The 26,035-nt window shown below is 49.6% G+C and overlaps 1 protein-coding gene across 1 annotated transcript in view; it reads right to left on the bottom strand.

Moving 5' to 3' along the window:
- The window catches only part of MTRR (5-methyltetrahydrofolate-homocysteine methyltransferase reductase), a 403,763-nt gene that overhangs the window by 342,764 nt on the left and 34,964 nt on the right, over positions 1-26,035 (bottom strand). Inside the window, exons 3-4 of the mRNA XM_086965276.1 lie at positions 25,143-25,296; positions 3,028-3,145 (exon numbers count right to left, since the gene is read on the bottom strand). Of these exons, the coding sequence (XP_086821402.1) occupies positions 3,028-3,145; positions 25,143-25,296 (272 nt within the window). The remainder of the gene's footprint in view (positions 1-3,027; positions 3,146-25,142; positions 25,297-26,035) is intronic.

The following is a 26,035-nucleotide window of genomic DNA, read 5'->3' on the forward strand; positions in this document are numbered from 1 at the left end:
ATAGAGGGAAAGTAACTCACCTGCCACTACATCACCCAGGATGCCTCACGAAGATTTCACCTCCATACTGGGGGCGTGACGAAATATGGACTATTCCACATCCTGGTGAGTGTCAGGTCACGCACTACAGACCGACATCGCCTCTGAAGAGAAGGTTACTTCGAAACGCGTCAGGCGTATTAATGAAGGTCACTTGTGAATGGATTCGACAAGCGTGGCGAATTCAAACCTAATAAAAAGCTGTTTGCTTAAACTGCAGTTCGAGTGCTCTTCTACCGGTTGGGAAACTTGGAGCAGATATTAAGGCGGCACCCCTGCTGCCGAAGAGCACCACCCTTGAAACAAAGGAGGCCACGGAGCCCATATCAGCGCAGCTCTAACAGTGGAAATTGCAGGTCAAAGGATGTGAACAAGCCCCGCTTGCCGAGGCCCATTTGAGGGCTTTGAGCTTTTGCCGACACTTTTAAACGAACAGTGCACCCATAGAGGGAAAGTAACTCACCTGCCACTACATCACCCAGGATGCCTCACGAAGATTTCACCTCCATACTGGGGGCGTGACGAAATATGGACTATTCCACATCCTGGTGAGTGTCAGGTCACGCACTACAGACCGACATCGCCTCTGAAGAGAAGGTTACTTCGAAACGCGTCAGGCGTATTAATGAAGGTCACTTGTGAATGGATTCGACAAGCGTGGCGAATTCAAACCGAATAAAAAGCTGTTTGCTTAAACTGCAGTTCGAGTGCTCTTCTACCGGTTGGGAAACTTGGAGCAGATATTAAGGCGGCACCCCTGCTGCCGAAGAGCACCACCCTTGAAACAAAGGAGGCCACGGAGCCCATATCAGCGCAGCTCTAACAGTGGAAATTGCAGGTCAAAGGATGTGAACAAGCCCCGCTTGCCGAGGCCCATTTGAGGGCTTTGAACTTTTGCCGACACTTTTAAACGAACAGTGCACCCATAGAGGGAAAGTAACTCACCTGCCACTACATCACCCAGGATGCCTCACGAAGATTTCACCTCCATACTGGGGGCGTGACGAAATATGGACTATTCCACATCCTGGTGAGTGTCAGGTCACGCACTACAGACCGACATCGCCTCTGAAGAGAAGGTTACTTCGAAACGCGTCAGGCGTATTAATGAAGGTCACTTGTGAATGGATTCGACAAGCGTGGCGAATTCAAACCAAATAAAAAGCTGTTTGCTTAAACTGCAGTTCGAGTGCTCTTCTACCGGTTGGGAAACTTGGAGCAGATATTAAGGCGGCACCCCTGCTGCCGAAGAGCACAACCCTTGAAACAAAGGAGGCCACGGAGCCCATATCAGCGCAGCTCTAACAGTGGAAATTGCAGGTCAAAGGATGTGAACAAGCCCCGCTTGCCGAGGCCCATTTGAGGGCTTTGAGCTTTTGCCAACACTTTTAAACGAACAGTGCACCCATAGAGGGAAAGTAACTCACCTGCCACTACATCACCCAGGATGCCTCACGAAGATTTCACCTCCATACTGGGGGCGTGACGAAATATGGACTATTCCACATCCTGGTGAGTGTCAGGTCACGCACTACAGACCGACATCGCCTCTGAAGAGAAGGTTACTTCGAAACGCGTCAGGCGTATTAATGAAGGTCACTTGTGAATGGATTCGACAAGCGTGGCGAATTCAAACCAAATAAAAAGCTGTTTGCTTAAACTGCAGTTCGAGTGCTCTTCTACCGGTTGGGAAACTTGGAGCAGATATATATATATATATATATATATATATATATATATACATACATATATACAATATATATACACACACACACACACACACACACACACACACACACTCCTAAAGGCTACTTTATATGATGTGATCTAGCTGGTGAATGGCCCTGAACAAGGTGTGAAAATGGTATCCACAGCACAGACAAAAGGTCAGAGTGTGGGGAAGTGGGATTTATTTCTCTGGCAGGAAGATCAGTTGGACTGTGAACAGGAACTTAATTTACTTCAAAGGGGCCTCTCCTGTGACAAGCAGATGTCAGAGGACAACTGGACAGGCCCCTATGTTATCCTCCCAGTTCAGCAGGCACCAAATACGATCTGGGGAGAGTAGCCCTTGAAACTGGTTTAGAGTGACCATTGACGATACTGCTCATTAGCCCCTGGCCACACCTCTTGGTTGGCACACAGGCACTTAACAAGGAAACAAGGGTTTCGCCATTTTGGATTTCAGAAGTGAGGGGCACTGTGGGTTTGTTTGCAAGAGGGCACACAGGAAATGCTGCAAAGGTGGATAGGTTTACGCCTGGGAACGTTTATTCCTTTGATTAGGGAGGGGCCAGGAGTCATTACCACACACAAGCTAGTGGCAGGCATACATGTGGCATTCTGTAGCACCTCCCTCAGACCACTGCTGGACCTGAGGAAGAACAGAAGAGAACTGGAACTGCTGTGTGTAACCTAACAGGAGCGCTGAAGGACTGAACTTGATCCTTCTTGTGCCCAAGGCACAGAAGTAGACTCCAAGGGTCAGTTGGATGGACTCATGTTTGGCTTCAGGGTTAAAATAATCTCCAAGTGGCAGTTTACTACAACTCCCAGCTGACCAACATTAACTGGACCTGACACAGACTCTGTTTGCAGCCTCAGCTGGAGTAAGTCCTGACCCCCAAGTGATGTTCCCGAGGTCCTCGATCCCTTGGTGGTGTCTGACTATCTTCTACTACCACCCTTGAAACCTGGGACTTAGAAGACTTTTGGTCTTGAAGAACTCCGTAGGATCAACACCAACCGGACAAGCTGATCTACCCAAGGTGCGATGTCACTGGGCCAAAACAAGTTTCTCCCTCTTGGAGCTTCCCCACATCAGCAAATCAGATTCAGTGGGACATGAACAAGAAGGTACCTGGACTCATGGAGCACTCATTGGAGAGAGCCTTTAGCCAGTTTCAGATTTGGGAGTCTCTTAACTTTTATGAGGTTTACATTAACAAAGGCTTGGAACGTGTTAAGCTAGGAGAGATATATCCTTACCCGACACAATCATCTGCATATCCAGTGTCACAGAAATGTTGGGCACCCAGTTCCTGAAGCCGTTTATCTATTATTTTTCCACCGTTGCAAAAGAAAGTGTATTCAGAATCTCCCAGGGCTGAAAAATAAACAACAACAAAAACAATGAAAAAATGCCTGCATTTTAAGATAAACAAAGGTCTATACACATCTATCAACTGCTTGCTTGATAATTTTTGGTTGCATGACTAGGTCACTTCTAATATACCCAAATAAAAATCCTCTATCCTTAACGCGCACAGAAATTGAAACAATCCAGAAAAAATATAAAATTATATTACACAACCCCGGGTGCGGGATTGCCCTCCTCCCGGTCATTCGGCGGTTGCAGCAGGGTGAGTGAGAGGGCCCCCCCCTTGGGCTGGTGCCTAGACCCAGAGACCAGGCCTCATGGGGGGGGGGGCTGGGGAAGCCTTGAGGGTGCCGTTTGGTCTCTCCTCAACCCCCGGGGACCTGGGCTGGAGGCGGTGAACCATTCCTGTGGTGGTTCCGCCGAGGGGGACTCCTGGACTTCAGTGGTGGTTGGCCTGGTCTGGTGCGCGACCTCGGGGGGTGCCCCGCAACGAGTTGGTGACCGCAACGGCCCAGGAGGGACGGCGCAGCCATGGGGCAAGGACGTTGAATAGCTGCTGACCTTCACTGCTGTGTAGGCCCCGGCAATGTGCGCAGGCTGGTGGGCCTGATTTGGTGGAGGTCCCCTGTTCTGACAGTGGTGGTGAGGCCCGTGATGGACGGCCGAATTGGGTCGGGGCCCCTGGAGGACAAGCGAAGAGACTGCCCTGTGCCCACATTATCAGCCCCGGGGGGCGGACACCGGTGGTCGAACAGGCAGCTGGAGGCGCTGGGTGCGGCGCCGCCGATGGGGCATTGCCGCCTTAGTGCGTTGCGACATCAGCGTGCAGGTTGGCAGGTGTGCCGTTGGCTGGTCGAGGCCCCCATTGGTGGATTGCGGGCTCCGGTTCGGGGGTGCCTTCCCAACCCTTTCGTCCTGCCTTCTTTTCTTCCTTTGGGATCGGGCCGGGTGACGGAAAGGCTTGCGGTGTGCCTAGGCTGAGTAGGATCCTGTGTTGGTGCCTAGCCCTACTTGACCTGAGTTTGCCTGGGGTCCGCTGAAAGCCATCATGACGAGGGATAAGGGCGGCGGTGGTTCCACGAAGCATAGACCCATAGACAAGTTCATTGGCCCGGGAGCGACGGGTGGTACCGCGGGGAGTCCCCAGGAAGCCATACCTAACAACGCGGCCCTGATGGCGGCAATCACCCAATCCAGGGATATGCTTGATGCCAAAATTGGTGCGGTGTATACGGATGTTATGTTACTACGCCAAGATCTACGGAATGCGGTGTCCCGCATTACAGAGGCGGAGACCCGTATCTCAGGGGTGGAGGATGATGTTTCAGTCCTCAAGCAGAAGGTGGCAAGCATGGAAAACATCCAGAAGGGCCTGGCGCTCCGGGTCGAGGATGCAGAGGGGCAGGCACAGCGGAACAACCTGCGCTTCATTGGATTAACGGAGGGGTGCGAGAATGGTAATATGGAGCGTTTCCTCAGACAATGACTGGAAAGCTGGCTCCCTCCCGACGCGCTGTCCGAGTGCTTTGTCGTGGAGTGGGCCGGCAGGGTGCTCACTCAGAAACCGCCGGTGGGGGCTCGTCCACGACCAATGATAGCGAGGCTGTTGAGCTATGCTGGCCATGAAACCGTGCTGAAGCAGGCCTGCATCAAAGAACCTTTGCTGTATGACAATCATTGCATCCTAGTGTTCCCAGATTATACACGACTTGTGCAGCAGCAACGCCAATCGTTTATGGTGGCAAAAGCCAGACTGAGAGACCTCAGGCTCCCGTATGCCTTGCTTTTCCCGGCTCGTTTGCATGTGGTATATCAATCCCGCACCCACTTCTTTGACTCCCCGGAGGATGTCTTCAAGTGGACAGATGAAACCGTATAGGTGCATACGCCACCTGGGCTGCAATCTGATTCATCACTGAGTGAGGGGCCATCGAAGAATCCCCGTGGACAGCACTGGAGGGGGCACAGAAGATCACGGTCCCAGAGGCGCTCAGTGTCCTGCAGAGCCTCCTCTCGGGGGGACCCTGCTTCCCAACACCGGACTGTGGATCCTTGATCCGTGTGAACAAGATGGTGCAGAGGGAGGGCTGAACCCCACCTGTTTAGTGCATAGTGGGTGTGGGCCTGGGTGACATGGGCTGCAAGTTGGGGATGCATTGGCGGGTGCGGACCGTGCCCACCCCGTTGGGGGTTTGGTGCCGACCCCGCCGCGACAGGTACTTCAGTGTTCTTGAGGTATGGGGTGGGGTGTTTGTTATCGGGAAGGGGTTTGGATAGGGATTTGGGTTGCGCTTTCACACCGGGAAGGGGTTTGGATAGGGATTTGGGTTGCGCTTTCACACTGGGCTCACCACGACATGCACGCACACTGCCGGGTTCTCCTGTCCATAATGCACCAATGCTTGCTGCCCGATGGCTAGTGGGGCTGTAGACGCTCAGGTGCCTCCGGGCACCCTCCGTATTGTTAGTTGGAATGTGCGCGGGGTCCTGGATAAAATTAAACGAGGGCCTGAGCTGACATTTTCTTTTTGCAGGTGGAATTTTGCATGCCGCAGTCACAGTTCTACGGGTACCTCCAGCTCCGGCATGCGCTTGCCCCCAGCCTGGAGGGCCTTGACTCCATCCCCGAGTTTAGCCCGTTGGAGGCGAAGGTTTTCATGGGTGACCTGGAGACCAAAAAGATATCATGGATATATCAGACCCTGGTCACCCACAGTGCGTCAAACCTGGAGAAGTTACGGGGGCGTGAGAAGAGGACGTGGGTACGTTGGAGGAAGAAGATTGGAGGGAGGCCCTAGCTGCTCCTCGGGGAGCGGCCATAGCAATGCGGCTTCGCCTAATCCAATTTAAGTACCTCCACCGGGTTTATTTTACTCGGGTTCGACTGTGGCGGGTGGGCCTGATTGGCTCCCCGGAATGTCTCCGGTGTTGTGAGGTGGAAGTCACATTCCTACACACATTCTGGCAATGCTCATCGCTGGACCGTTTCTGGAGAGTATTCTCCTGCCTATCTGAGGTCCTAGGGTGGTCACTCCCACGCACACCAAAGTTCGCCCTGCTGCATGTGATGTAAGGGATCGGGGCAATATCTATAAACGGCAACTTTTAAAGCTGGGTCTCACATTGGCGAAACGTGACATTGCCAAGATGTGGAAGGATACGCGGGCCCCCTGGGGGGCCGCCTGGAAAAATGGCCTTGACTTCAGCATGGGGCTGGAGCAGCCAATCTTTGTGGCCCGGGGATGTCCGCGTAAGCATTACAAAATTTGGAAGCGGTAGGCGGACTATAGGGCTTTGTGGTTGGAGCCTCCGATTGCAACAGATGATATTCCAGTGAAATGAGGGTAGGGACAGGGTGGTTGGGCCTGGCGCGGGAGAGTGGGGGTAGCCTGGGGTGTGTGTGTGTCAGATGGGCATTGTCTTTCTTCGGTCCTGGTATTTCGTTAATTTCTTTTCTTTCCTTTAGTCCTCGGCTATCAGCGGGTTGGAGAGTGTCAGTGGTGGTTACGCGCGCAACTCGGGGGGGGGTGGCGGGAACAAGTTGGGGTGAGTGGGGCAGTGTTAGACCTGGCACCTTGGCGTGAGTCTCCCTTCCACTTTTTGCTGATGTGCCTCCGATGTTTTGCTGGTTTTCCGATACTCAGGGCACTGCGCCACGGCTGATCCGTGCCGCAGTGCAAGTGCTCCCTACTGTAAATTGTACATACGATTGGTATCCCTGATTGGTGCATTGGATTTACTGTTAGTCCCTAGTAAAGCGCACGAGAGAGTGCCGGGGCTTGTAGATGCCAATACTGCTGGTGGGCCTGCAGCGCTGGTTGCGCCACCCACCGAAGCAGCCGTAAAGATGTGTCTGGGAACTGCGGCCGCAGAACCCGCGTGCGGTCTCGTACTGTCACGCTAGCTGGGCAAGTGTCCCCACTTGCCAGCACCGACCCTTCCCTTGACTACATATTAGTCACCCCTATGGTAGGCCTGCGGGCAGGGTGCGTTGTAGGTGCAAGGTAGGACAAGCCCTGATGTGCGTGGCATGTCCTAGTAGTGACTTACAACGAAGACCGTATTTCACTATTGAAGGCTACCCGCTCTATTAGGCCAGACTGAGCTGCGAGGATTATTACACCCTATAATCCCCGCAGGCTCAAGGAGCATGGTAGCGAGTCATGTTTAGTATGCCTGAACTCAGGATGATAAGATATTTCTTGTAGTCAAGTTTATTTTAATATCCTGGGTTTGCAAATGCTACCTTTAGAAAGTTAGCCTTTGCTTGCTTAACCATTTCAGCCGCCTCTGCTGGTATGTGTATCTGACTGTCTGGGATGTGTGAGTGACAGGGCTGGAGGGATGACAGGTGGTGAATGCGCAGATTACACCTTAGTGGGAGGTAGGAGTGCCTCTTGACTCGAACTGTCACTGTGCTCGACCACCACAATGCTGGCTCCACCCTCCTGGGGAGCGGCGGATGACTCTGTCGGCACCTGGCCCAGGAAGGACGAAGCCCCCATCAACAAGGTACTCTGGCCACCCCTGTCCGGACAATGCTGGCTCCACCTCCTGTGGGGCGTCTGATGCGCCTGCCCCTCACACTAAAAGCAGAAGCCGGAGTACACCCGCGGGGGTACTCCAGAACTGAGAGTGGCTATGCAAAGGCCCTCTGGCCTGCGAGAACAAAAGAATTGGCCTATAAAAGAAGGAGCCCTGCTCCTTGAAAATTAGATCCGGTTTGGGCCACAGAAGGACTCTGCCCTACGAGAAGGACCGTGAGAGACAAGGAAGGGTGCTGACTCTTGCCTGTGTCTGGTGCCTTGCTACTGAAGGAGAGGAAGACAAAAAGACTACGAAAGGACTTTTGCTCTACTTGTGCCAAACTCTGCTAAAGAGATCTCCAAGGGCTTGCAACTGAACTTGCCCCCTGACCAGCGTCCCAGGACCAGTGGACGCTACCCCCTTGGAAGAAAGCGACTGCGGGTGCTGACCATCGTCGCAGCACTGACAGAGGAATCTCCTCTAAGGCATCAACATCCTCCCGACCACCGTGACCGGGGCCCAAAGCAACAGCGGAAGCAAAGTGAGGACCAGCCGCCGCTGGCCCGAACACCGTGACCGCAACTGCACCGGGAGCCCGAGAGCAAAGCAAAGGAGGACCCGTCCGGTCCGAGCTCTCGAGGGGACTGCATAACGAGCAGCCACTCACCTGCAAAGACGGACAGTTGCCCTACGAGAATCCGCTAGGTCGGTAGCCTGCCCGACAGCCCAGCTGTGAGCCCACAGCTGCACCGGCACTTGGCTGGGTACGTCCTGCACTTGGGGACCGTACTGCCACTTGCCACCACCGCACAGCCGCCGCCTCCAGGGTCGGAGCGGACGACGAGGAAAGGACCCTGCCGCCACAGAACACCGCTGCCCAGGATGACCAGTGACCTGCTCGGCTGAAGAGCCGCAACGATCAGCGACCCCGGGAAGGCAACGCGACGTGGGACAGATCCCCTGGAAGCCGCCGGCTCCACAAGAACTTTGAGTAACACCGGCCTACGGGCCTCAAGAGAACTGCATAAGAACTGTGGTAACCCGAATTGAGTAACCTGCAACCGTTTTCATAAAGTATATTGACTGTATTCGCAAGCCTGCTTAAAATCTATATAAAGATATATATATTTTTACAGAATACAGTCTGGTCTCGTTGTGTGGTGGGTTGGTTGTAAAGGTGTACTGTTGCAAGTGTTTAACCCTATGTGCCCCAAAGATTAGCCTACGACTGCTTAAGCCACACTACCTAGAGGGTAAGCAGAGGTTGTCTGGAAGGTAACCCTCAGCCCTGACGAGGAAGAGAGAGTCCCTGCTTGTCGCTAGTGTTGCACTGCGCCAACTAGAGCCTCCCCCTTCCTACATTGGACGCAGCGGTGAGGATTTCGAATTTACACTTGCGATAGTTATACCTGAGCTTCTGACCACTACACAAGGATTACGGTCCAGTTACTAAGCCACAGACTTTGCTTTTTGAATTTTGCTGAAAGAAGATTCCGAGCGCGGAAACCATGCCGGGCACAAAGAGCCTGGATGGAGCGGAGTCCACGACCTCCGAGGTGTTGGAGATAGAGTGGGATGCCGCAAAGCTGGACAAATACTCAAAGATGGAGCTGAAGTTTTTCTGTAGGAAACTAAAGGTTCCGCACGCCGGTTGCAAAAACAAGCCGGAGCTCTACAAGGCCCTGAAAGCCTGGGTGGAGTCCAGAAAGACCCCGGAAGAGCAAGACGTCCTCGCCGAGCAGAATACGACGGAGGAGCAGAATGCGCTTGGGGATCTGATCGATCTAGAAAGGCAAGACAGCGAGCACAGCTTGGGTAAAGGCCTGTCGCCAGAGGAGCTGGCGGACAGGAAGGAAACCCGGAATCACGAGAGAAAGTTGGCAGAAATGAAAATCCAGCTGGAGCTGGAAACCAAAAGAATGGCGCTGGAAGAGCGAAAGCACCAGATGGATTACGAAATAAAGATGAGGGAGATAAGTCTCAAGGAGAGAGACTTGGATCGGCCTCCCTCTGGTGGCAGCACATCGCCAGTGCAGGTAGAGTCAAGAGTGCACATCCCGAAGGACGTAGTTAAGGAGTTCTTTAAGGGGGATGACATAGGACAGTGGTTTAGGGCATACGAGGTAGCCATGTCCTCCCACCGGGTCCCTGACAAGGATTGGGGAGCGGGGTTGTGGGGAAGGTTCCTTAGCGAAGGGAGAGATACCTTGCTAGATTTGCCCGTTGAGAATCAGAGATCCTATGCCCACATGAAAGAAGCTTTATTAAACAGGTACGGGCTTACCCCTGAAATGTATAGACAGAAGTTTAGGGGATGTACTAAGCGGCCTGGGAATACGTATGTGGAGTATGTGACTTACTTTTGCAGAGCACTGGATGGTTGGGTGAAAGGTAACAAAGTTAATGATTTTCAAGGTCTCTTTGATTTAATTGCATGGGAGCACTTGTCTGATCACTGTTTTCCTGAGTTACGCCAACACCTGATCGATAGCAAGCTGTCCAACCCGAGGAAGCTTGCTGAGGAGGCGGACCGCTGGCTCAGCACCAGGGTCCACAAGGGTCCCGTGGGAGATTCCGCCAAGAGTGGGCAGGGTCCCCAGCAGAAGAGTGGGGGGGACAAGGGGGGAAAACAGAAAGGGTTCCAAAAAGGCCCCCAAAGTAATTCCCAAGGGAATCCGCAGCAGGGTTCTCAGCCTCCCCCACCCCCGAAGCAGAATGGGGCCCCGACAGGTAAACCTGTTCCAAAGGGGCCCTTCAATTGTTTCAAATGTGGCGAGCCTGGGCACATATCCAGTGACCCCAAGTGTCGCCTATTTGGAAAACCCGCACCCACTGGTGCTCCGCCCCGACAGGTGACTAGCATTCACCTGGGAGAAGAAATGATGGTCCCGGGGGGTGGAAATCCCGTTCACATGACCCTGGTCTCGCTCGGAGACAGTGAGATGATCCCTACGAACTACCTGCCCTCTAACACTAAGAAATATGGGCAAGTGGTGATCATCAATGGTAAGGAAGCTGAGGCTCTTAGAGACACAGGAGCCAGTGTGACTGCAGTAAGGCAGCACCTGGTGTCTCAAGAGCAGGTTGTACCCCATGCCTACTGTAGGGTTATCAACGCTGATAATTCTGAGAGTCAGTGTCCGATGGCTCAAGTTCCCTTCGAGTGGGGGGGGGGGTCTCTGGTACTCTGCAGGTCTGTGTGAGAAAAACCATGCCTGTTGACTGTTTGCTAGGGAACGACTTGGAGCACTCCCCTTGGGAAAAGGTGGAGAAAACGACTCACCTGCGGATGGTGGGTCTGCCTGACTGGGCTTGCGTGACCACCCGGTCGATGGCAGCCAGTAAGGGTGATCGAGAGGTCCTGGGGCCTGATGGAGAGGCCCAGGAACCGGCCTTGGAGAGAAGGCGCAGGGGGCGCGGGAAACCGGCCCCTGAAGTTCCTACGGTCCAGGAGGAGGCAGACCTTGAGGGGGATGCCCTGGAGCCTACAGGGGAACAGATCGCCGAACTGGGGGACCTGCCTGAGCTGACCCATTGGCAGCAAGAAGGAGGACCCTCCAGGGAGGAATTCTGCAGGGAGCAGAAAGAATGCCCTTCTCTCATGGGTATGCGGCAGCAGGCTGCAGACCAGGCCAATGGTGTTCAGGCCAAAACACATTACGTGTACTGGGAGAACGACCTCCTGTATTCGGAGCCTAAGGCTGCTGAACCTGGGTCAGCCCGTGTGCTGGTGGTACCCCAGAAGTTCAGAGCCTTCCTACTGGGTCTGGCTCATGATGTGCCTTTAGCAGGACATTTGGGGATGGACAAGACCTATGACAGGCTTGTCACCCACTTTTACTGGCCCCAAATGCACAAGAGTTCCGATGCGTATTGCAGAACCTGTCCAACTTGCCAGGCAAGTGGGAAGACGGGAGGGAAGAACAAGGCTCCCCTCCAACCCTTCCCTGTGGTCGGTACGCCATTCCAGCGAGTGGGTATTGACATCGTTGGGCCTCTGGACCCCAAGACAGCCATGGGCAACAGGTTCATCCTGGTCTTGGTGGACCATGCCACCCGGTACCCTGAAGCCATCCCTCTGAGGACAGTGACGGCTCCCGTGGTGGGGCGTGCACTGATGGGAATTTTCTCACGGGTAGGATTCCCTCTAGAGGTGGTGAGCGACAGGGGGACCAATTTCATATCGAAATATATGAAGTCCCTTTGGCAGGAGTGTGGCGTAACGTACAAGTTCACCACACCCTACCATCCCCAAGGTAACGGGTTGGTTGAAAGATTCAACCGAACCCTCAAAGGCATGATCATGGGCCTGGAAGGTCCGATGAGGCGTAAGTGGGACGTCCTCTTGCCATGCCTGCTGTTTGCATATCGCGAGGTACCACAGAAGTCCCTAGGGTTCAGCCCCTTTGAACTGCTGTACGGTCACCCCGTGAGAGGACCACTGAGTTTGGTAAAAGAAGGCTGGGAGCAATCTCCCAGGAAACCTCCCCAGAATGTATATAGCTACATGCTGGCCTTCAGAAACCAAACCAGACGCTTCAGACAACTTGCCGAGGCAAATCTGGAAGCGAGCCAGGAGGAAATGAAGCGGTGGTACGATCAGAATGCCACTCTGGTCGAGCTTCAGCCTGGACAGGAGGTGTATGTCTTGGCCCCAGTGGAGCCCTGTGCCCTTCAGGATAAGTGGACAGGACCCTTTGAGGTTGTGGAGCGCAAGAGCCCCGTAACATACTTGGTGGACATGAAGACGCCCAGGAACCCTTTGCGGGTCCTACATGTCAACCGCCTCAAGCCCCACTTGCGAAGGTCCGAAGTGGGCATGTTGTTGGCAACCGATGACGGAATGGAGGAGGAGTCGGAGCCTCTTCCTGACCTCTTGGTGGCCTGTGAGAAGGATGGGTCAGTGGATGGAGTTAACCTCTCACCCTCCCTGACCGCCGAACAACAGGAGGACTGCCGCCAGTTGCTGGGGCAGTTTCCAGACCTGTTCTCCCTGGTTCCGAGTGTCACAGATTGGTGCGTCCATGATGTAGACACTGGAGACAGCTTACCGGTGAAGCATAAGGCTTACCGGGTAACTGACAGGGTACGGGCCTGCATCAAGGAGGAGGTCTCCAAGATGCTTGCCCTCGGGGTGGTTGAAACTTCCAGCAGTCCTTGGTCCAGCCCCGTGGTCTTGGTGCCGAAGGCTGCTGCGCCGGGAGCCACACCCGAACTACGGTTCTGTGTGGACTACAGAGGACTCAATTCAGTCACGAAGACTGACGCGCACCCCATCCCCAGAGCTGACGAGCTCATTGATCGGCTAGGGGCTGCCCGGTTTCTCAGCACGTTTGATTTGACGTCTGGGTACTGGCAGATCGCCTTGACCGATGGGGCAAAGGAGAGGTCGGCATTCTCTACACCAGATGGGCATTTCCAGTTCCGGGTTATGCCATTTGAAATGAAGAATGCCCCTGCCACCTTTCAGAGATTGGTCAACCAGGTGTTGGCTGGACTGGACGAGTTCAGTGCCGCCTACCTGGATGACATCGCGGTGTTCAGCGGCACCTGGCCCGAACACCTGCGACACCTCTGGGAAGTGTTGATGGCCCTGCGCAGAGCAGGCCTCACAATCAAGGCAAGCAAGTGCCAGATTGGGCAGGGTTCAGTGGTGTACTTGGGACACCAAGTTGGGAGTGGCAAGGTAGCCCCCTTGCAGCCCAAAATCGAAACCATCCTGGCTTGGGAACCCCCCAAGACCCAGACTGCAGTGAGAGCCTTCCTGGGGCTCACTGGGTATTACAGGAGGTTTGTCAAGGGCTATGGCACGATCGTGACCCCCTTGACAGAGCTGACTTCGAAAAAGCAGCCCAGGAATGTGATTTGGACTGACACCTGTCAGAAGGCTTTCGACACCCTGAAGACTGCCATGTGCACGGCGCCCGTGCTCCTGGCCCCCGATTTCTCCAAGGAGTTCATTGTGCAAACAGACGCTTCAGAGCATGGTGTAGGGGCTGTTCTTTCACAGATGACTGAGGAGGGCTTTGACCAACCCGTAGCCTTCATAAGTCGGAGGTTACTTCCACGGGAAAGTAGGTGGAGTGCAATAGAGCGAGAAGCATTTGCTGTGGTCTGGGCGCTGAAGAAGCTAAGACCCTACTTGTTTGGGTCTCACTTCCGAGTTCAGACGGACCACAGGCCCCTCAGATGGTTGATGCAAATGAGGGGTGAGAACCCGAAACTGTTGAGGTGGTCCATTTCTCTACAGAGTATGGACTTTACGGTAGAACACCGCCCTGGCACCGATCACGCCAACGCTGACGGTCTGTCCAGATTTTTCCGCCTTAGTGATGTGGAACTCCCTGGGGAAGGGTAGTTCCCCCCACATTTCAGCTGGAGGGGACACGTGTTAGACCTGGCACCTTGGCGTGAGTCTCCCTTCCACTTTTTGCTGATGTGCCTCCGATGTTTTGCTGGTTTTCCGATACTCAGGGCACTGCGCCACGGCTGATCCGTGCCGCAGTGCAAGTGCTCCCTACTGTAAATTGTACATACGATTGGTATCCCTGATTGGTGCATTGGATTTACTGTTAGTCCCTAGTAAAGCGCACGAGAGAGTGCGGGGGCTTGTAGATGCCAATACTGCTGGTGGGCCTGCAGCGCTGGTTGCGCCACCCACCGAAGCAGCCGTAAAGATGTGTCTGGGAACTGCGACCGCAGAACCCGCGTGCGGTCTCCTACTGTCACGCTAGCTGGGCAAGTGTCCCCACTTGCCAGCACCGACCCTTCCCTTGACTACATATTAGTCACCCCTATGGTAGGCCTGCGGGCAGGGTGCGTTGTAGGTGCAAGGTAGGACAAGCCCTGATGTGCGTGGCATGTCCTAGTAGTGACTTACAACGAAGACCGTATTTCACTATTGAAGGCTACCCGCTCCATTAGGCCAGACTGAGCTGCGAGGATTATTACACCCTATAATCCCCGCAGGCTCAAGGAGCCATGTAGCGAGTCATGTTTAGTATGCCTGAACTCAGGATGATAAGATATTTCTTGTAGTCAAGTTTATTTTAATATCCTGGGTTTGCAAATGCTACCTTTAGAAAGTTAGCCTTTGCTTGCTTAACCATTTCAGCCGCCTCTGCTGGTATGTGCATCTGACTGTCTGGGATGTGTGAGTGACAGGGCTGGAGGGATGACAGGTGGTGAATGCGCAGATTACACCTTAGTGGGAGGTAGGAGTGCCTCTTGACTCGAACTGTCACTGTGCTCGACCACCACAATGCTGGCTCCACCCTCCTGGGGAGCGGCGGATGACTCTGTCAGCACCTGGCCCAGGAAGGACGAAGCCCCCATCAACAAGGTACTCTGGCCACCCCTGTCCGGACAATGCTGGCTCCACCTCCTGTGGGGCGTCTGATGCGCCTGCCCCTCACACTGAAAGCAGAAGCCGGAGTACACCCGCGGGGGTACTCCAGAACTGAGAGTGGCTACGCAAAGGCCCCCCTGGCCTGCGAGAACAAAAGAATTGGCCTATAAAAGAAGGAGCCCTGCTCCTTGAAAATTAGATCCGGTTTGGGCCACAGAAGGACTCTGCCCTACGAGAAGGACCGTGAGAGACAAGGAAGGGTGCTGACTCTTGCCTGTGTCTGGTGCCTTGCTACTGAAGGAGAGGAAGACAAAAAGACTACGAAAGGACTTTTGCTCTACTTGTGCCAAACTCTGCTAAAGAGATCTCCAAGGGCTTGCAACTGAACTTGCCCCCTGACCAGCGTCCCAGGACCAGTGGACGCTACCCCCTTGGAAGAAAGCGACTGCGGGTGCTGACCATCGCCGCAGCACTGACGGAGGAATCTCCTCTAAGGCATCAACATCCTCCCGACCACCGTGACCGGGGCCCAAAGCAACAGCGGAAGCAAAGTGAGGACCAGCCGCCGCTGGCCCGAACACCGTGACCGCAACTGCACCGGGAGCCCGAGAGCAAAGCAAAGGAGGACCCGTCCGGTCCGAGCTCTCGAGGGGACTGCATAACGAGCAGCCACTCACCTGCAAAGACGGACAGTTGCCCTACGAGAATCCGCTAGGTCGGTAGCCTGCCCGACAGCCCAGCTGTGAGCCCACAGCTGCACCGGCACTTGGCTGGGTACGTCCTGCACTTGGGGACCGTACTGCCACTTGCCACCACCGCACAGCCGCCGCCTCCAGGGTCGGAGCGGACGACGAGGAAAGGACCCTGCCGCCACAGAACACCGCTGCCCCGGATGACCAGTGACCTGCTCGGCTGAAGAGCCGCAACGATCAGCGACCCCGGGAAGGCAACGCGACGTGGGACAGATCCCCTGGAAGCCGCCGGCTCCACAAGAACTTTGAGTAACACCGGCCTACGGGCATCAAGAGAACTGCATAAGAACTGTGGTAACCCGAATTGAGTAACCTGCAACCGTTTTCATAAAGTATATTGACTGTATTCGCAAGCCTGCTTAAAATCTATATAAAGATATATATATTTTTACAGAATACAGTCTGGTCTCGTTGTGTGGTGGGTTGGTTGTAAAGGTGTACTGTTGCAAGTGTTTAACCCTATGTGCCCCAAAGATTAGCCTACGACTGCTTAAGCCACACTACCTAGAGGGTAAGCAGAGGTTTTCTGGAAGGTAACCCTCAGCCCTGACGAGGAAGAGAGAGTCCCTGCTTGTCGCTAGTGTTGCACTGCGCCAACTAGAGCCTCCCCCTTCCTACAGGCAGATATCCTAAACGATACTCAATGTCACATATTTTGGTTCCATTGTTTTATAAAAAAAGGTCGGTTGCTGTCTTTTAAATGTATAACTTGATACTGCAGTGGTCTCTGGGGTACAGAGCCCTGTGCCTACTGTGCAATTTGACAAAAAAGTTTGTTTTTAAAGAAAAAAAAACTATATCACACAAAATGAACAGTGCATTAACATGGCTTGGCAAAGGACTACACAAGCCTTAATTTGTTGAAAAACATCAAATTAACTCGAGTGTTTTTCACGGCATACCTTCTCATAAAAGAAAGGAGCGCATTTTGGTTAACTTGAACTCAAATCCGTGACCCGCAGGAAAGGACTTTCTGACCTTACATGCAGTGTAAGAAACACTCTACAAGCCACTACAATAACGGCTCAATTTTCGAACTTTGCGGATCCCGAAATGTTGCATTCTGATACAACACTCTTTTCATAATGATTTGCGTATTTATTTTAGTTACATAGAAACAAAAATTATCCCAAGAATAATATTTAGCTGCATATAGGTGACATAAAGAAAAGGTGACTTTTAAAACATCTTGTAATAAGGCACGAGGTAGATTAAGCATATGACATTCTTAAAGTACTCCTCTGGAATTAACCTACGTACTACTGATTAACATGCCATGAGACGTAACCTACATTCTGAAAATGATAAGTCACAATTCCCATGGCTCCCAACACCCTTCCTTTTTCACTGGGAATCAAATATTTTTGTTTGACCTACTGTACACAAAGATTCCCAATTAAACAAAGGAATGGAGAGCATCTGGTGGTAGAAAATTCTACAAAAGCACGATCAGAAAGGAAGATGGGAGTTCCCATTCCTTCCAAACCTAGAGAAACGGGACTAAAGTAATGTGGAGCTACTGGTCCGACAGGCTGCATGTCTGCAAACCTACAGATAACTAGAAATCAGCACAGTGTTGTGCCCTGATCTATCGGGGTCAATGTAGAGAAGCGCCGGGTCATGTATGCTGCAATGGTTGCTTAGTCTTAATGCCCTAAACTAGGATCAACTATGAGTCTCAATAAAGCATAGGTTTTGGGAAAAACTAGATTACAGATATAAACCAAAATATTTTATGGAAAACACAGACAAGTACATACTCAGAGATTGTATGATGAATGTCACTGTTGGGTAAACAGTAAAATAATTCACTCCTGACATCTGTTTAGAGAAATAGTAATGCTTACTTATCAACCACATTCAAGTTTCTTAGCCATTATAAATCTGCCAACGAGGCATTGAGGACTTCAATAACATTCTAGAAAAAGATGAGCAGGAAGGAAGGTGGTTTACTTCCTGCATACAAATCCAAACGATCCTGGAGCGGCTGGAAAGAGCTCCAGGATTTGTTGGAGCAGGCTAACCCAGCGCTCATTTTGAGGCTGGGGTTCTGTGCCTTCAAAGTGCGCATGATAGATTGGCTGACTGTAGACAGCCAGCCAATCGGGCATGCACACTGAGCAGTAATCCTGCGATAGCAGGAATCGGTCTATCCCTCCTCCACCATCACGCTTGCGGTAGCGCAGTCAGTGGCACTCAGAAAAATAAAATGGTAATGACCATTTTATTAGTCTGTATGTACCTGCTGCATGTGCTGCAGGGGAAATGCTCCTCTGCCTTACCGGAGGAGCAGCTGCTGCTATATCTAATCTCAGAAATATATACTTTCAAAAGCTACCAGCAGTTCAGGAGAGCAGAGAGTACAAATCCAGCAACACCGCTTCTTTACTCTGTCTGCTTCTATGTTATTCACAAGTCACTAATCCTTCTACAATCTATTATTATAAGGATAGCAAGTGTACAGAAGCAACAATGCTGGGAGTAGGTTCTCCTGCATCTCACACTGTTTTGGGAGCTCCAGAAGAAAAACATAACGGCAATCATGCAGACTGATAGCAACATGTAAAGTAAGTTACTTGTAAGGACCACCTTAATTTAAAAAAGAAAGAACCTAGGGAGGTCAGATAATGTGGAAAATCCTCATGGGAAAGGCAATTCATACTATCTTCCTCATACACATATACAATTTTGCGAATTAAACTCAGAGTAAACGCAAAATGTTACACATCACATATTCAAATGGCTAGGGTAGGCAACCACCCACTTACCTTGTTAGTACTGCAACACAATCCCCTCATTTCAGTATTTTGGGGGCAGGGGGGGGGGGTAAACATATGTGCCGTCTTCTGTAAACATTGAAATTGGCACCCTCCTCCCTGAGACCAACTGCTGTCCTTTCTCATGTGGCCTAATGAATGCAGGTGTGATAGTAAAGGAAAGACAACTATGTTCAGCACTGAAATATAAAATCGTTTACTGCTTTAAAAAATATGCCTGTTTTATTTGTCTATCATTTTTGTATCACCTACACCAACAAAGGAAAAGTAGAAAAAATATTCAAAAGATTTTATTCCATTCCAGGATTCAAAATGGGTGTCGGACAAAACGCTGGCCGTAGTAAAGTGATGGTGTGTGGTGAAACTGTGAGTTGTCTTAGGGGGAGGGACACCAAGCTTTGAAACTGACGGAAATATTATTTTTAAGTCGAAGCCTACGATGTCTGGTGTGCTGAAGACATCTTGGGGACATTCAGAAAGCTTCCCTGAAAATGCTTCACTGCCCATTGCTTACCATTGGCTTTGTGGTTTGTAACTCACAATTCCTTGCTTTCTATTTACTGGCTCTATTTGTTTAACCCCTTGCATGCGGCCGCGATTCTGCGCCTGTGCGGCAAAATCGCAAGTGGGTGGGTTTATGACGGCACCCACCGTCATCAGCACACGAGCGCCGTAGTGCATGGCGGCTTTGGGCCGTCATCAGCATGCAAGGGGTTAAAGCTATCCAGCTTGAGATAGTCCCTTGCCCAAAACTGGTTGACTGAATCCTTCCGAGATTTCACTTTCAGTAAACAGGCCTTTAAATCTTGTTCTTATCTGGTCACATTTTCTGTGAATTTAAAACACAAAGGTCAAATGTCCGGCTCCTTCTTCCGAGGGAGCTTGGAGTTTACTTTTCTTCAAGTGACTTTAACGTGACAGTGTTTACAGGAAAGCAAGAGGAATGCATGCTGAACAGCAGCCACGCTGGTGTGCAACATGGCTGCGAAGATCTATCAGTGATAGAGCAAAGAGATTTATGGTACGCTGGCAATGAATGTGCCCTAGCACCAGGCACGCAACGCCCATTGGGCTGAAAGGGCTTAAGCCCCCCCCCCCGCAACCCCTCCCCCGTTGTGTGTGGCTTCCCAGGGCACACACACAGCCGCACCAGAGTACTTCACAGGTCTTTAAAAGACCATTTACTTGCTAATGAGGCTTTGTTGTTTTCTCACCACTTCTTAAAGCCCCTGCATCTCCACTATGACTATTGCTTGAAGAATTAGCCCCCCGTCCCCTAAATTTTTAGTAGCCCCCTCCGAAATGTGGCTCTAGTTGCGCCTCTGCCTAGCACTGAATCACAGATGAGAAAGGCATATGCCGTACGATATGGAACTCACTTTCAGAGTATCTGAAAGGAAAATCAGATGAGTGTCTGTATACCACTGGCCATGGAGATTTGTAGGTCTCTCCTAGTTTGCGTGTTTATGGCTTATGACTGTGAGTAAAAATGCAAATATTATCAGAGTCTTGTAATTAGCCAGGGAGCAGAGAGGGTGGTAACGAGTGAGAGGGAGATTTGTGTTTGTTTACATAGCACCAGGGCACGAGTCGGGGGTACACCCACTTTTTTTCACAGGGTGGACGCAATCCACCCTGCCAAGAAGTTGGTCCCCACTGGTAAAGATGCTGAATTCGTCCCGTTGTAATTCCCAAACACCGGGACACTTTCAGCAGCGCCTGCCTGTTATCTGCTTTCGGTTGCAACAACATGCAGGCGGGGACAGGGCTCTTTTTAGGTGTCGCTTGTCAATGCGCTTGCGAGAATATAGGGGATTAACCAGAGTTTAACCAAACGGGCGATTTGATGCTGTGCCCGTGAAAAGCAAGCTCAATGGGCAAGCGCATTGACCTTAACAGCGCGTGCACATCAAAGCCAGCCATCTGTTCACCAGCGTGGTGCCTCCAGCAGCTCTTCAAAGGTATCCGCTCCGACCCCTGCTGCATCAAAGGCTTTCATTTCGCGGCCGCGTTTTTTTACTGCCCCTGTTGTGCCGCCCGACTTGTCTTTGCTCTTTCTCCCTTCATTCTTCCAACTCACTCTGCCTTCCTCCCTTAGTCTCTCCCCATCCATGGCCCTTTTGTTTCTCCCTCTGTGTTCGAATTTCAATCTACTCCTTTAGTGTCTCCCTTTCACTTTCCTTGGAACCTCTTTCCTCGGTTTGTCGCCTCCCTCTCTGCAGCTCCCCTATTGTCTTTCTCTTCTGTTGTTTCTATACTTTTCCTCACCCCTCTGTCATCGCTCGCAATTCATTTCGCTTTCTCGTCTCCCTTCTTTGTTGGCAGCTAACATGATATGACAGACACATTTGGACGGAAAGTTACTCATTTGCACTATTCATTTCGATCCATTTTACTTCATAAATATAACTTGTTTGCACAAATAATATTTATTTGTAAAAAATAATTCTTGTGACTTGGGAATAAGCGTTTGGTATCTTTTACTCTATTAGGTTTGAAAAAACTAAGTTCAGACCAAGAACGTAGCTGGTTTAGGACCGGAATACATTTGGGAAAAAAAGTTGGTTTATTTTGGTGTGTTATTTTAGCGACGGTTAGAGTTAAAGTGTTTACTGGTGTAATCAAGCTAGACCCATGTTTTCTCATGCCAGTAATACATGTACAACTTCACTGCCCACGGCCGGCTTCATTTTTTGTCTCGCATTTCTCCTCCCCCTCCCAGTGTACTTTTATTTTTTTTAAACTTGTTTTTAATTAACACTAAGATTTGTCAACGCACACCATGTTTTTATTTAAAAGGAGCCTCTCCCCACGAGTTGAGAAATATTAGATCTCAAAGGTAAGTGGCCCCATGCCATGCGAGACTGCCTTCACCCCCTCTTAACTAGCAATATTAAATGTGAAACTAACTACAAGTCCCAGAACAAGATGAGAAACTGGGGCTAAAGCCAAGACTGGCTGAAAACACGTCACACATGACCGGGCACACCTCCGCAGCTGAGAGAAGGCAGGATTTTGGAAGCTGCTCGGCCGGTTCCAAAGTCTCTCATTTCCCAGCAGGTCATGCGTCCTGCTTTCCAGCCCGCGCTGCCTCTACAGACCGGCCACTGACAGGCAGTTCCGATATATAAAAGAGTCCAAACAAGGTGAAATGCATCTATGGTTATGGAACATCTTTTAGAGGTGGCTGAACATGTGATGCTAACGTGAACCTGTGATTAGATTGTGGCATAATTGTGGGCTTTAGTTTTGAGCTCATGTGGCTAAACAGTAGGTGATCCTAGTTCAATGTTTCCATACTTGCAACTTTTGCGTCTGTGTTTATCTCTGAGTGAGGGGTGTGCATGCTGTGCAGATTGCTAATAGCAATGTTACCGCAAGTAAATTAAGTCCTCAAAGTATTAATTGTAAAATATTTGCCGGGTAAATCACTGTCCTACTCCTAAAGTCGTGGCAATCCACCGAACACTGAGAATTACTTTTAACCTGGCATGAGCTCTGTTGTTGATGCTATCATACCTGGAAATAGGCCCAGTCCTGTGTCCCATCTATAGCTTTTGTTTTGTCTTTATAGCCAACAACACTTCTTGGATTTGTAGATTTGCCTTCCTCTTTTTGCTACGAGCCTACAGGTGCTATCATCCCTGTAGCTGCTAGCTAGAACATTAGGACTGGCTGAAACAGACCCACATGACCTGGATCTATTTGGCTGCTTTGTCACCCTACTTATTTCAAGTTTCCCAGTTACACGCAGGTGTAGCTCATCCAGTTCAGGTATTTTCTTTGAATAGTGGGATTTGTGGGCATAGTTGTATAAAGGCTTAAACAATACTACAAATCCCAGCATGCATCAGCAAAAACCTGGACTGGATGAGTGCATTCGTGGAACTAGGAAATTTGAGAACCATTCAACAACAACTGATTCAAATATGTCCTCTCAATGTTTCAAGCTTTATTACAAATGTCACAAAAAGATGTTGATATTTCACTTCTGTTCTTGAATTTTGTCACAATAAAATACACTGAACATACTCTTCATAAAAGTTATTTACAAAAGTGTAAGCTATTAAGCTATTGCCATTATAAATTACAATACCTTTTATTTAAGTATTAATTATTTTAAAAAATTAAAATCCATTGTTATTTGTAATATCAATACATCTAAGTCACTTCAATAAAACACATATTGATTACAAATGCTATAGGTGTCACATTTGTGAAAGTTATAACTATTGGCATTGTAAATAACAAATTTAATTTAGATAATTTCAAAACAAACACATAAGTTAAAAAATAATTTCATTTACAAGACCAATAGCTCCAAATGTCCTAATGCGAGACCTATTGCATTGCAAATGCTGGGTTTTTTTTTCGACTCCTGCTGGGGCCATAACAAAGGCCGAATTTGAGGGGTCGTCAGGCCTTCTTTTGTTCGAGTCTCCTTGCTGGCAGCAGTCAGGAGCCTCACACCTAGAAGCAAATGCAGTAGTGGGGAAACAAAGGCTCACACCTTGGTAGCACTTAACATATACTTAAGAGGCAGATGTTCACTTTGTTCAGGCTCTGTTTAGGAAACATGCATGCACTGAATGAATGTCAGATGTGTTGGTCTTTCCCAGTATTTGCACAAAATAAATCGCATTTATATAGTGATTATTACCCCCAAAGAGGCTTTTTAATAATTAAATATCACTATGTTTTCTTTTAAAGCACTATGGGTAGAGGAAGCTTTACGCTGACAAATGGCAACATTGGTTTATGTGAAGCTTACAAAAGTGGGAATCTTCTGCCTAAATCAGGAGGGTTTGCAAGTATACCGAAATGTGCTTAAATGTACTCATGATAGACCTACTAAACATATATGTGAGGGCTTAAGATCTGATGTCACTTCTTGTGATCCCACTTCCTGTGATGTCACGCGCTGTGATGTCAAGTACCGCGATGTCACGCGCTGCGATGCCACTTGTATACTGATTAATTAGGTTAGTCCCCCGCTTATTTTTTTAGGACTTGTGCCCTGTATAGCACAAACTAGAACCAAAGGTTGCGTTATAGACAGACACATTCATTTTTGTTGGGCATGGAAAGATTAAGTGATGTGCCCAGAATCACAGGATGTTGAGCTCCCCTGCCAAAACTCGAACACAGTTCCCCAGCTCTGAGGTCGACCGCTCTAACCATTAGGCTACATCCTCTCCTCAATCTGTAGCACAGTCACTGTGAATGTGTTACGTGGAACTGCTACAGTTCTCTTGGTGATGTTATGTTAAAATCCAATAAAATGTTTCTGAAAATAAAATATCGAAAGAAAGCCTGTAACATTTTTTTATTAATGCCTTGATCTAACTCAATGGCAGAGTGCTGGAAATATAAACCATCTAGTAATCCTTTTCTCTCTCCTCATGTCAGAATGAGCACATCCCAGAAGGAGTTGTCATCCAAAGTCCACATAACCTCCCAGGATCTCACAAGTCCCTCTCACGCAACCAGCACCAGGGGTTTTCATATACAGTATTAAAACCCCGATAAAAGTTACCATTCTTTCCTTCACAGAACACTAGTTCATAAGAAGGAAAGCCACTTCTCACAAGGTAATGCAAAACCGGACACCATCCATGCACATGCCAAGTCTTAGTCGCAGGCTTTCAGTTAGTACTATGGATTCAAGGATGGGGCAAATATAGCATTATAAAACATTAATATGGTTAACTCTTATAGTATATGCAAAGAAATCAGGCATTCTCAATCCTTGAAAACTAACCACATAACCATTCATGTCCACACCTCAAAGGACAAGGTACACATACGCAGGTTGTAAATGCTATGGAAAACAACAGCCTAACATATGACCTCTCATGGATGACCCAACCAGATTCAATCCATACATTACCTTTTAACAAGTTTAGAACAAAGGCCATCAGGGACACATTTGTTTCTAATGTGTGGGCACATCTCAAAAAATCGATTTCAGGTGTGGAATTTTACAGTTCTCTCACTATCTCAGAATATCGATGTGCTGTATCCTGGCAGAAGGTATACATGTCACAACACACGTATTTCTTATTTGTTCTTTGCAAACTCTACTGGCTCTCCAGTTTTCAGGGGGAGCATGAGGTCTTAATCATGGCCTGACTTTGAGAACAAAATCTATTGTTTATGGAATAATGTATTAACAGCTGTATCCGAGGAGGATACTACATGCCAGCGAGGAATCCCATGGCCATATAGTGTCATATCTTTAAATGTACCAGATTGTGCCTGTAATTACAAAATAAAGTATACCCCATCACAGGCCTATATTGTTCTCTCACGGATTACACTGCATGAGAACATTTACAATCTACAATGCATGCCAAACTTCACTGAAAGTACATTAAGAAATCAGAAGAAAATAGGTTTGCTCAAGAGCCGCCAAGGCAAACCTTTTTACAAAAGGTTCTCTTATTTGTCACACACAATTCCAGCAGGGCGTCTCTAATAAATAAGGACACTTTACTTTGATTTGCAACTCCGAGGAAGGCAGCAGCATATAACAAGATATTTTACTATGTCAATGCATTACATAGTAGATGCTTAGTAAGAAAGACAAAAGAGTTTACCTAATAAACCATAACGCACATGTGAAAAATGACTGGCAGGTAGAGAGCGGCAATGGATCTCCTTCACAAATCGTCCTGCCGGATCGGGTGGGTCTCCAGTGCCAGTTGTGGAGACAACTATGACAACTGGGTCTTTCTCGTTTTCTAAATCAAACTACAAAGAGATAAAAAAATAACGGGTTAAAACCTCAGGAATTGGCAAACTCATACCCTTCGAAATATTTGCCTCCTTTTTTCTCTTCACACGGCGACTACTTCCCCTGGTTCTCGATCCTCGGTCAACACATAGCATCTTTTTAGGTCCGAGCTATACTCAGCTTTAGGCGCTCTGTTGTTGAAAGGCCTAAAGTGGACCACAGCAAAACATCTAATGGGCTAATTGCCAGCCATTACTTGTGATTGTTTGCTTCCTTGTAAATTGTATTTGATTGCTTCTTACTCAGTGACTTTCAATCTTCTTCTTATGTTTATTACCTCCCCTTCAGCACAGCTAATGGACTATCTTTTTTGACTGGACTACTTTTTTCCTTCTACTGCTCACATTTAAGGAACTACTTTTCATATCAGTAATTCATGTAAGTGCAAGTGTTTTCTTGCTCTCTCCCTTGAGTGCTGGCTCACCCCACAATCCCACAAATACACAACCTACACCCACTATCCATGTTGCTTCCTCTTTCCAACCCCAGCTCATCCATGAGGTCTATCACTAAAGCTTTTTTTTGTTATTTTTAATATCTTCCCACCCCTACCTCATCCTCCTCCGCTGCTGCTTCCCCACCCACTTCCCGTTGCTCCCCCTTGCCTCAATAACTTCTCCCACCTGCTCCCTTCTCCTCCTCGCCACATTACTGCTCTTCAGTCAACCATCTGGGCCCTTGCAAATGTAATCCACA

This window comes from Lissotriton vulgaris, chromosome 4_1 (assembly GCF_964263255.1).
Source record: "Lissotriton vulgaris chromosome 4_1, aLisVul1.2, whole genome shotgun sequence".
In the NCBI taxonomy this organism is placed as follows: domain Eukaryota; kingdom Metazoa; phylum Chordata; class Amphibia; order Caudata; family Salamandridae; genus Lissotriton; species Lissotriton vulgaris.